This window comes from Muntiacus reevesi, chromosome 9, assembly GCF_963930625.1.
Source record: "Muntiacus reevesi chromosome 9, mMunRee1.1, whole genome shotgun sequence".
Classification (NCBI taxonomy): Eukaryota; Metazoa; Chordata; class Mammalia; order Artiodactyla; family Cervidae; genus Muntiacus; species Muntiacus reevesi.
In genome coordinates, this window is record NC_089257.1 from 11796992 (window position 1) to 11809983 (window position 12992).

Genomic DNA, 12992 nt, shown 5'->3' on the forward strand with positions numbered 1-12992 from the left:
ATGTATATATTGTGTGTATACCCTGTATTATTTCAATTACTATAAAATAGAGGTTCTGATGAAACATTCATTGTCTTTGATACCTTTTGAAACTTTGAAAGTATCAAATTTGGATTTAGAAGAATGCAGATCTGAATACTAGCTTTTTCTCTGATATTTAGCAGATTATTGAACTTCTCTGAACTGCATTGCTCTTTATGAATGAAATGGGAATAATCACAATAAATATAATAATCATAGTAAACATAATAATAATTTCTTATCTAAAATTACATTCCTGTTTAATCACACTCTAACGGCACTTTTTGTGCTCTGTAGTCCTTACTGTATATATAACAAGGTTTAAAAGGGCAGTAACGAGAGTCTAACATACTGCTGTGGCTTTTTCCTGGGAAAAGCAGCTCCCGGCTGCAGACACCAGTAGACAGGGCCTTTTTATTCCCTCCCTGAAGAGCTGTGCGTCCTCCAGCAGCACAGGACGACAACATGGACACCAACAACATTACAAGAGTGATCACATGGATGTTCCTACAATTCTGAGCAACCAAGAGAGCAGCAGAAAGTATCAGTGAACACAAGTTGTTTCAGGAGGACATTTTCACACATGAACTGATACATGATATTGGGGCCACAGAACCAGAGCCAGAAAGTGGCTAAGAGCTATCCAGTCAAGTGGAGAAAGCCTGTCACCCAACACACCCCTCCAGGAGGCAGCACAGAGTGTGGTTCATGACGGTTGCATAGAGCAGACATCCGTAAGAAGGATGATATCTGAAGCTCCTGAAAACTAAAAGTTCAATAAAGACCTGTGCCATGTAGCCACTGAAGGAGAAAAATTTTAACCAGAGAGGGACTCAATTGGCATTTTAAGAACGATGGAAGAGGAGTAGCCGGGATCCATCAGGAACAGGAAGGCCAAGAAGAAACACATCAGGGAGTCCAAAGTCTGGCTGCCGATGGTAGTCACCACAGTGAGCACGTTGCCCACGACAGTGACAATGTAGGGGATGAGTAACAGCAAAAATAGATCTCTCTGCAGCAGGGGATTCTGTGTAAGTCCCATTAGAATGAATTCAGCCACAGTCGTTCTGTCTTCTTTCATTTCAGTGCTCGCTATGAATTCAGAAGTGGAGAATTATCCTGTAAAGACAGTATTTTTAATAACAAAGAGATAAGAAAATCATAATATGGGTTTTAGGTAAGTCCAAAGCATTTTAGTAATAGATGCTATTTTTCCCATGGTATGTAGGAGGATCAGAAACATACTATATTTTCTAGTTTATGAAGAGTGAACTTCTGAAGCTGCTTTATTCAGCTTATTACATGTGCATGCATGCTAAGCTTCTTCAGTTGTGTCTGACTCTTTGCAACCCTACAGACTGTAGTCTGCCAGAGTCCTCCATCCGTGGGGCTCTCCAGACAAGAAAACTGAGTGGATTACCATTCCTTCCTCCAGGGGATCTTCCCAACCTAAGGATTGAACCCACGTCTCTTATTTCCTGCATTGGCAGGCAGACTCTTTACCACTAGCTCCACCTGGGAAACCCTCAGCTTATTAAAGGATGCTCAGACTCTTCCACATCTTCTGAAAAGTGGTCCCTGGGTCTTTGCTGGAGCACAACCAGGCACTTTTCAGCCAATAAGAAATTTTAAGAATGCTTCCCTACATATTTTTAAAAACCTGTAAAACTATTGATTCTGATTCTATATCTATTAATACACAGATTGTCTAATTCACTGTCCTCTTCCACATAAAAGACATTTAAATAAGTCTGAGACATAGGTCTGTGTCTGTCTTCACCCCTTTATCACCAGCACTTGGTTCAGTGTCTGGCTTATACTGGTATTCAATACAATTAGCTGAACAAATAAGTTGGAAGACTTTTCATTCCCTGATATTTTCCTTTTCCCTCCCCTCTAACTTCCCAAATAGCATTTACTCTCTTTTTATCCTGTGTGCTATTTCACCATGGTTTCTGTTCTATTTTGTTTGGGATTTTTTCCCATCTAATCAATTTGCAAAAATCTCCTTTATAACTTGTTTTGAAGTCAAATGTTCTTATAGAACTTTCTCACTTCTGTTTTCATCATTTGTGATATCCAAAGATTACAAGTTCTGAGATAATTAAGGACTTTTCTCTTGAGAGATTATTATTATTATTTAGTAAATTACAAAGACTTTTTTTGTCAATTACAAGTGTTTTTTTGAACATCAGGGATCATTATTATAAAAAAATGATCAAAACCTAATATTGACTGCTTCATATATACTAGGCATTATGCAAAGAATTTTATTTAAATAATTGCATTGATTATGTTTAAAACAAGTTATATGTTGTAGGAAGATAGGAAAATTGAGACAGAAAAGGTCAACAATGTGCCCCAAGTGCAAAGAGTGAGGAGCAGACCTAAAGATACAGTTCAAGACTAACTGATCTCGTTTTTCTTACAAATATTAATTAACTCATTTATTTGTGGTTGCTCTGGGTCTCTTTCTGCTGTGCTTGGGCTTCCTCTAGATTCAGAGAGCGGAGGCTACTCTCTAGTTGTGGGCATGGGCTTCTCATGGCGGTGGCTTCTGCTATGGAGCACAAGCTCTAGATAAAGTCTTCGAAGGTTGCAGCACGTGGGCTCAGCAGTTTCAGCGTGCAGGCTCTAGGACACGCAGGCCTCAGTAACTTCAGCACACAGGCTCAGGATTGTGTCTTGCAGATCCCAGAGCTCTGGCTCAGTATTTGTGACACATGGACTCAGCTGTTCCTCGGCATGAGGAATACTCTCAGACCAGGGATGCAATCCTTGTTCCTGCATTGTCAGGCGGATTCGTATCCCTTGTGCCACCAGGATGAACTCTTCATGACCCCATGGACTGCAACACGCCAGGCTCCTGCCCTTCACTATCTCCCAGAGTTTGCTCAAACTCTTGTCTTAAAGAGAATCTAAATTAGTTTTTATTGTGCACGCAAAGAATCTGAAACTCAGAAAATGAAAGCAATATTTCTGAAATTGCACATTCTGATACTGGCAGATTAAAGATAAAAATTCAGGTTACTTAAGTCCCAGTCTGTTTTATCTTTGCCTTATATGGAATAGCTGATATTCTCACTTGTTAGAGAGTAATGAAAACAATAGGAATTGTTTTGTTTGTCTAATTGATGTATGTGACTACTTCAGTGAGCTTCACTGTTTTCCAGTGAGACCTGCCTAGGGAAATGGAGATGTTAAGAGACTACAGGCAAACACCTCCCTTGGCTCAATCCTATAGGGTTTCATCATATAAATGTAAATCACTCTATATGATGTGTTTTCTCTGCGACTCAGTCTGTAAAGAATCAGCCTGGGATGCAGGAAACATGGGTTGGATCACGGGTCAGGAAGATCCCTTGAAGAAGGAAATGGCTACCCACTCCAGTATTCTCGCCTGGAGAATTCCATGACAGGGGAGCCTGGTGGGCTACAGCCCGTGGGGTCACAAAGAGTCAGACACGACTGAGAGACTAGCACCTTCAAAGATTAACGATATGGTATTTGTTAAGTTTCCGTTTTCCACATTGATTTAGCAGGGCTCTCCATTTGCTGCTAAACCAAAAAACTAAAGTACATGGGAGTGGGATGAGACTTATTCCCTGCCTCTATCAAATTTCTTTAGGAGCACAAAAATATGGTACTTCTTTGTGCCAACTATTTAGGAAAGGGAGGTTTTTTATTATAATGACTTTACTCAAGCATCAGGGACCCAATACGGAAATGTACACCCTCCGCAGAACACTCAAAGGCTACTAGATATCCAAACTGGCCCAGTGTAAGAAGAGCGTCAGGTCAATGTTTTGTCACTTTGTAAATGTTAAGAAACAGAAAATGGAATGGGGTTGGAAGACTAGAAAAGGGAATTCCTAAACCCTGCCACATAGCAGAGCCTCACAGGAAGAGGAAAGACTCTGCTTCCTGTCAAGGGCCTAAGGCAACGAAAAATCATGGACTCTCTATTTACTAGAGCCCACCTTCCCTCTCCACTTCCCTTTCCCTTCCATGAAAGCATTGCTCTGCCTTTCTCTCGGGGGTGATTGCACATTTTCCTCCATGATTGCAAGCCTCAAATTGCAATTTTTGCTGATCTCCAATAAACCTGTCTTTTGGAGAGATGTCTGTCAGCCTATTTGGATCATGTCAACAACCGTCAGTAAATTTTCCGACCAGTGGAGGACAGAGCCATTCTGCCAGCCAGGAGTGAGCTTTAGCTTGGAACCTATGTCAAGTGATCTCCAAAAAGATGTGAGGGTTTTTATTTGCTCAGAGCATGACTAACTGGCAAATAGTCTCAGACCACAGAGAAAACCTTAGGTTGAAGGTCTACAGCACCTGTTTGAGGTGATATTACAGAGTTCTTATTTTAAAAATGCTTGATGTCTCCCTTCTTCAAAAATCTCTGGGTTTGGAGGTGACTTGATGAGGAGCCACGATTTTGCTGAATTGAATTCTGGTTATTCAGTACAGATCTCCATTCACCAAATCTAGTGTAAGGTGTACAATAAAGAGTATTTGATACATATATGTATGTGTATATATATATATAGCAAAAAGGTTACATTAGCTATCAAAGCTAAGTACAAAGCTAAGTAACATTAGCTATCACATTCATCACCTCACATAACTATAGTTTGTGTGTATGAGGCAAGAACATTTAAGAGCTACTGTTAGCAACGTTCAGCATATAATCAATATTGTTAATTGTGGTCATCATGCTGTACATTTGATCCATAGAAGCTGCTCATCTTAAAACTGGAAGTGTGAACTCTGTGATCAAAATCACCCACTTTCACTTATCCTCAGCCGCCAGTAATCAATACTGTACTCTCTTCTCTGAGTTTTGCCTTAAAATCCACATATGAGTGATACCATATAGCTTTTTTAAAATTTCTGTTTCACTTAGCCTGATGCCTTTAATGTCCCTTTATATTGTCACAAATGGCAGGTGCTCCTAATTTTATATGGATGAATAATATTCCGATAGATATATTTTTCTCAATCCATTCATCTGCCAATTCACATTTTGGTGATTCCCATGTCTTGGCTATAGTGATAAATAAACATTTATTAAATAAATAAATAAACATTTACTTGCAATAAACATGTAAATACAGAGATCTCTTCAGATTCCTGACTTCATATTCTTGGATATTTACACATAGTAGGATTGCTTATTTACATGGTACTTTTATTTTGTTTTAGAAACTTCCATAACTTTCTCCATTGTGGTTGAACAAATTTAGATTCCCATGAACAGTATAGAAGGGTTCCATTTTGTCTGTCCTAACCAAGATTCACTGTCTTCTATATATGTCAAATAGCCATCGTAACAGGCATGAAGTGATATCTCATTATGATTTTCATTTGAATTTCCTCTTTGATTTGTGATATTGAGGAATTTATCAAGCTCTTATTGGCATTTGTAGATTTTTTTCTGGAAATATTTATGTTCAGGTGATCTGCCTATTTTTAATTGGGCTGTTTCTTCTTACATTATTTAGTAGATGTTCCTTATATATACTAGATATTCACTCCTTATGAGTGTATGGTTTGCAAATATTTGCTCCGACTCTATAGGTTATATTTTCATTTTGCTTCCTTCCTTATGGAAAAGTCGTCTGAATCTAGAACTTGAGATCCTGAACTTTAAGCTGATGTCATCACGGGATGAGACTTAACTGACCTGATAGTTTGCCCTACTCCCTCTAGGAGCCCTGAGCTGGCATTTTACAAGTCTGACAACCTCACTGGACAATGTCTATATAGCTCTGTATCTATACGGAGAAGGAAGAGATGACCCAGAAGGGCTTTCTCTTCTATCTATCCCTGCTAAGGCATCATTCATATACCTGAAGTCGTTTTGGACCCTCCTTAAAAGCCAAGCAATATACTGATTACTAGAGAGTGACATCACTCCTTGCCACATGAAAGATTGTTAAATCAACTCCTGCCTGAATTCGCTATGGTCAGATACTGTCAGGAAGCATTTAACACGAGGCTTCCTGTGTGCTGTTTTGGATCTGTCAGGAACCCTCTGGCCCTTATTGATTCCTGAATATTCAGGAATTAAGAGGAGAGGCATGCCTTTCCCTGGGCTGAGGAATCCAGGTATTTCTCATTACAGTGATAAGTACCCTCTTCCTTTTTATGAGCCAAATGGTAAAAGGTGATTGTTTGCAGCTCTCTCTCTTTGATAGGGATCATCTTATGTTTTATAAGTCTGGAATTTTAATCTTTGTCGTTGCTGAGAATAGCCACCTTGTAAGACAGTATATATGCCCACGCCATGTTGATTAAAACACCTTTGCTCCATCAGAGCTTTGGTCCCCGTCTTTCTTTCTCTCTTTCGTTCTTTCTTTCTCTCTTTCTTTCTTTCTTTCTATTCTATTCTTTCTGTCTTTCTCTCTATCTCTCTATTTCTGGCTAATTCCTTGGAGCGCGGAGGCCCACTGAGCTCACTTTCTTGCCCGAGCAGAAGCCCCTCTTGAGAAGGCGCACTGTGCCTTCACCCACTCGAGAGGGCGCCTGATGCCTACGTGCAGCAGCGCCAGCCCTAAGAACAGAACTCGGCTTTCTACGTAAACCAGGGGATATCAGCCTCTTTCTCTCTCACTTTCGGAACCACCAGGTTCCGGTTCATTAAAGGACCAACAAACGCTATCAGCCTCTTTCTCTTACTTTCTTATCGTCGAATCCAGACCACCAGGTTCCAGTCCATTAAAGGACCAACAAGATACAGAGCAGTGAATGGCAAGATACAATCCTGTGTGTGGACAGATATAGGCTGGGGTGTGATCACATCAAATACATATGCATATGCGCATACAAGTGCATGCATATCAGTAGTCAGATACTGATCCATGTGTGGTCAGACACAGACATGGGTGTGTTCACTTACAGACACAAACGTCCAATTGGGTAGAAACCTACATAACATTGGATACGTATGTACAGGTGTTCATAGTGATTTATATGAGGTTGGATACAAATTTGAGAGTGTAGTAGGATAAATAGTTTTGTTGTTGAATACAGGCTTATGAATGTTGGGATACAGACATATGCCTGTGGCTTTGAGAATGAGCTGTTGTTCATGCCAGCAAAGGATACTAATCCTTTCTGAGCAGCTCATTGAAGATGTGGATCAAGTATAAATAAGAGTCTTCTTTTTCAAAAATGAAAACAAAGAAAGGTCCACAAACACTTTTTGGAGATGATTGCATATGTTTATTGAGACATTAATCAATCTTTCACAGTATGTATCTTATTCTGGGTGGAAAAACAAAATATTTAAACATGTCATTTCCCTTAAAATAAATATGTAGAGTCATGACACTATAAATTTATCTTTATGGGAAGACTTCAAACTTTGAAAATTACTCCAAATTTTGGTGTCTCAGATGGTAAAGAATCTGCCTGACATGAAGAAGACCTGAGTTCAATTCCTGAGTTGGGAAGATCCCCTGGAGAAGGGAATGGCAATACACTCCAATACTCTTGCCTGGAGAATTCCATGGACAGAGGAGCCTGGCGGGTTACAGTCCATGGGATCACAGAGAGTCGGACATGACTGAGTGACTAACAGTTTGTAGTGAAGGAGAGGAAGGTTGAGGAGGAGGAAGAGGAGAAAGTGCTCCAAAATTGAATATTCTAGGTAGCATAAAATACTTACATACTAAATAAAATAATATCAAATTAACTGAAATTAATAATTATGTTGGTAGACTATATTATCTGCAGAAGAAAAGAGTCTTAGATATTTCCTCATCAAAAACAAAAGAAATGCTAATGGGTGGGAAATAGTTTCAAAAGTTGTTTTAAAAAACAAGCAGAGGTTAAAATTTATAAAATCATTGCGAGGAAATGGAGTTTTCCAAAAGAATGTGTTAGAAAAAAATAAAACAGTGAAAGAATATTAAAATAGCATGCTTATATATTTTTCTAATTATTTTTAAATACATAGGAAATGTTACTTAGCAAATGTCAAAGAAGAGTAAATATCTATAATAAGTATATGCATTTTTTTCTGTAAAAAGTGTTATTCAAAATTTATCAGTAAATATTCTCACTCCAATAGATCAAGAATTCAAAAAAATTGAAAAAGGTATAAAGTGGGTGCTGTATCCCTTACATTGGACAAGGAATAGAAAACACAAAGTCAATGAAAAAACTTTCCCTGACTTCAAGGAACTTGTAGATAAACACAGACAATTCACAAAGCTATTTATCTCATCACTTGAAATTAAAAAAAAAAAAAATTGAAAATTAACTAAATTTCTCTGTTTGTTTTTTTGGGCTACTGTTAAAGAATACCACCAACTTAGATAAACTAAATAATAAACAATTATTTTTCACAAGTTTGGTGGCTAGAAAACTAAGGGACCAAAACAGATTCTGTATCTGATGAGTCCTCCTCCCTAGTTTATAGACAGCCATCTTTTTTCCTATGTCCTTACATAGCAAAAGGGTCATGTGAGCTCTCTGATGTCTCTTCATAATGGCATTAACCTCAATCAGGGATTCCCTCACAGCTCAGTTGGTAAAGAATCTGCCTGCAATGCAGGAGACCACGGTTTGATTCCTGGTCCGGGAAGATCCACTGAAGAAGGGATTGGCTCCCCACTCCGGTATTCTTGGGCTTCCCTTGTGGCTCAGCTGGTAAAGAATCCTCCTGCAGTACAGGAGACCTGAGTTCGATCCCTGAATTGGGAAGATCCCCTGGAGAAGGGAAAGGCTATGCACTCCAGTGTTCAGGTCTGGAGAATTCCATGGACTGTATAACCCATGGGGTCTCAAAGAGTCAGACCCAGCGACTGTCACACACACACTATAACCTCAATCATCAGAATGCACCTTCATGACTTCGTCATCTCCCAAAGGGCCCCCTCCAAATAGTACCACACTAGAAAGGAACTAAGTTATGATTCTGGAGAGGGACACAAGATTTTGTTTCTATAGCAACATCCAAAAGTCAAGGAACAAATTATTTAAGATTTGGTAAACCAAAATTTTGCCATTATTCAGTGAATAGTCTTGTGTTTGAGAAGGCTTTGAGAAATAGAAGACATTTGAATGTAAGAACTCTCCATGTAAAAGATATAAAAATCAGGATATGATATTTCTCATTTAGTATTATTTACAAGTGGAAAGCATCCATTGCCCCATATCCTTAGCCCCACAGGAATCCAGGCTGAATAAGGGAGACAGAATAACAAGTTTCTTCAAGCACGTGCTTCTAACCGTATTAGAGGCCGTCAACATTTTATTTCAAGCCTGTTTCAGAGAAAGAGGGAGGATTTTATAAATGATGTCTCTGTCAAACAAAATAGTATAATCTGGACTCTTTATTACCTGATAATCTGTGCTAGTTATGTCCTGGTGACTCAGGGAGCTAAAGGATTCTCCTCCAATGCAGGAGGCACAGGAAATACAGGTTTCAGCCCTGGGTCAGGAAGATCCCCTGGGGAAGGAAATGGCAACCCACTCTAGTACTCCAGCCTGCAAAATTCCACGGACAGAGGAGCCTGCGGAGCCACAGTCTATGAGGTCACAAAGAGTTGGACACGACTGAGCGACTAAGCAGTGCATGTTGGTCTCATAAATGGTTTGACTTGTCTTGACTAAATCTGTGTTTCATTAATAAGAGAAACAAGAATGGCATATATTGTCAGAATCTTTCTTAACAATGATATCACTTAAAATATCTGTTGTCAAGTTCCATAATGCATATTTGAAGCTCAGGAATAATGAATTATGCTAAATTTATGCATAAAAGACAGAGCCTTCATCTCTATAAAGGTTATGTAAACAAAGAAACAGGGATATTGAAAAATAGTGGAGGTTTTATCAGAAATTCTAAAGTATCAGGGAAGGTGAAACAATCATCTTTATAAAAATTTAACTCCTGACAAAGCTGGTAAGCTTCAGGAGAGAACATGATTGTCCAATTGGAAAATAAGTAAGATTTGGTTATTTTTCTGCATTTACACCATGCTTATTCAGATTATTCGTGTAACCTCTTCATGATAAATATTACAACTCTGAAACATTCTTTGACTTTAGCATTCTAAGTAACATAAGCAAAATAGTATATGAAGAGTACCTTACAGATGGAAGAATAACTCATGTGCCTCAAATATTAATATGTGCTGTCTTTGTGTGAAGAGCAGTGAACCAAGATTTTATGTCATATTTCTTGTATTTTTTTAAAAATTTGTAATGAGCCTTATTAATTCTAAAAGGTCAGTTTTTAAGAGAAACATAAGATCTTCCACTAATTAAATAAATTTAAAATATTAACTATAGCTTAACTTATCATATAGAAAATAAATTTGTAGTCTCAAGAGACCTTTTACAACCATAAACTATATTTTCTGAAGAAATTGTGGAAATCTTTAAAAAATGTGTTTTGAACATAATATATACTTTGAACTAAAAAACTAATGAAAATATTAAAAGCATATTTTGATCATTAAGACTCTTACCAAATAAATCTTTTCATTATGTTCTTATTAAAGCAGAGAAGACTTTTTTTTTCCAGTTAAATAATCACACATGACTTTCCTTGGAGGAACAATGCTTCATAAAAAAATATATATATTATATATATCCATGCTTCTTCATTTTCTTCTTTTGCCTCTGTTCCAGAGCTTTTTCATGGCATTTTTCATCTCACCATTTCTCAGTGTATAGATTAGAGGGTTCAACATAGGGGTGATAATGGTGTAAAACACAGTCAAGTATTTATCAATGGGTAAAGTAGAAAGAGGTCTCACAAACATAAAAACACAGGGCACGAAGAAGAGGACTACCACGGTGATGTGGGAGCCACAGGTGGACAAGGCTTTGTGCCTTCCTTCTTGATTACGATTCTCCAGGGAGCGCAGGATGACCCCATAGGAGATGAGTAACAGTGTGAAGATGGCCATACAGATGGCCCTGTCATTGGCCAGGACTGTGAGGGCAATAAATTGGGTGTCAGTGCAGGCCAGTTTTAACAAGGGGTACATGTCACACACAAAGTGATCCATGACATTGGGGCCACAGAAGGGGAGTTTGTAAACAAAGAGAGGATGAAGGACAGCATGTAAAAACCCACCAGCCCAGGCCAAAAGCAGAAGCAGAACACACACTCGCTGATTCATGATTGTCAAATAATGCAAGGGTTTGCAGATGTCCACGTAGCAGTCATAGGCCATGAACACCAGGAGTAAAATCTCAGCACCACCAAATAAGTGCCCTGTAAAAATCTGGGTCATGCAAGCTTGGAAGGAGATGGTTCTTTTCTCGTAGAGTAAGTTTATAATCATATTTGGGGTGAATGTAGTAGAATAAACAGCATCCATAAATGATAAGTTGCCAAGAAAGAAGTACATATGGGCATGCAGAGTTGGACTGACCACCACAGTCAGTACAATGGTCACAATGTAGATGAGCAAGAAGATGACAAATTGTATTTTCTGACCCTGGGGGCTCTGAGTGAGCCCCAAGAGGAAAAATTCAGTTACATTGTTCCTTTGTTCCATGGGTTCTTCTGTATGTCATATTTCAGAGTTCTGGACAAAATTACCTGTAAATATATATTATTAATAGTGACTTCCCAAAAGTTTAAACTAATTTGTTAATGCAACAATTAGGCAGTAAAGTTTATTATGTATCCATATTTTCAGATGTTATGACTGATTAAAATATTAATCCTAATCTCAACAATCATATAGTCTAATGGAGAGGTGAGTGATTAGAGACATGTGTGGGAAAAATCCACAGTATTAAATACATGAGTTGCCACAACTAGCTTTCCATTTGGAAGCTCATTAAATTGTATAAGGTAGATAGTATCTTTTGAACTGTGGTGTTGGAGAAGACTCTTGAGAGTCCCTTGGACTGCAAAGAGATCCAACCAGTTCATCCTAAAGGAAATCAGTCTTGAATATTCATTAAAAGGATTGATGCTGAAGCTGAAACTCCAATACTTTGGCTACCTGATGCGAAGAACTGACTCATTTGAAAAGACCCTGATGCTGGGAAAGATTGAAGGCAGGAGGAGAAGGGGACAACAGAGGATGAGATGGTTGGATGGTATCACCAACTCAATGGACATGAGTTTGAGTAAGCCCCAGGAGCTGGTGATGGACAGAGAAGCCTGGGGTACTGCAAAGAGTCAAACATGACGGAGGAACTTAAATAAACTGAAACCCAGAGTTACTTTCTATTTACTTTCCAGTTAATGGAGGTTACCTTGCACATTTTAGGAGCAGAAGAATCTTCTTAAGAAATTATTAAAATCCCAAATAGATATATTTGACAACATAAATTTTTTATGGGTTTAGGAAAAGTACTAAAACAATATACAAATGTAGTTTGTGGAAATTATTTACATTTTAGAGGATATACACATCTAAATCTAAAATAGACAAAAAATTTTAAACTATTAAGTTATAATAGATATAAATAAAATTATAGCATAAAATATATAAACAAACAGTTAAAGGAAGAATACCTCTAAGTGGTCATCAGATATATGATAGGTTGTTGACTCTCACCTCTGAACAAACAAGTAGGAATTGTAGTCAGATTTTGCTTACTACACTCTTAATTTTTATCCTTGAAAGTCAGTGAATCAAAGTCTACAGATGCTATCTCATCTTTTAATTTTAACAGATTAACATATTTTATTTAGAGCACATATTAATTGAGCATATTATCAGATTTAAAAATATTTGCCCACAAAAATATCTCCAAATAGTTGCATTTAAAATTAATTTCTAAGAATATTTTTGAGAAGGTTAATTTACTCTAGACCATTACAATATGAACGTATTCAAGAAGAGAATTACAGAATAGACTTAATCTGCAGATTTTTCAGAAATTACAAAGGATTCCTAATATAGTTGATTATGAAAATCACAAAGGAGAACCCCTAAAAAACTTAATTGTCAAACCACCAATATACTCTTGCAAAATATAAA

The 12992-nt window shown here is 37.8% G+C and overlaps 1 protein-coding gene across 1 annotated transcript; it reads right to left on the reverse strand.

Moving 5' to 3' along the window:
• Positions 1–838: 838 nt before the first annotated feature.
• LOC136175624 (olfactory receptor 4A47-like) lies at positions 839–11549 on the reverse strand. Its single transcript, XM_065945876.1, has 4 exons — positions 10661–11549; positions 6487–6601; positions 4002–4153; positions 839–1113 (listed from the first exon to the last, which is right to left on the reverse strand). Exons 1-4 carry the CDS (start codon positions 11547–11549, stop codon positions 839–841), a joined length of 1431 nt encoding a protein of 476 aa, XP_065801948.1.
• Positions 11550–12992: the final 1443 nt, after the last annotated feature.

Excerpts from the sequence above, each read along its gene's own strand:
- LOC136175624 (XM_065945876.1), bottom strand. The coding sequence starts at position 11,549 with ATGGAACAAAGGAACAATGTAACTGAATTTTTCCTCTTGGGGCTCACT. Across the intron at positions 6,602-10,660 it reads GAAAAAGCTCTGGAACAGAG|AAAGCCGAGTTCTGTTCTTA; the intron begins GCAAAAGAAGAA and ends TGGTTTACGTAG. Across the intron at positions 1,114-4,001 it reads AAGGGAAGTGGAGAGGGAAG|CGAGCACTGAAATGAAAGAA; the intron begins GTGGGCTCTAGT and ends CTGAATTCATAG.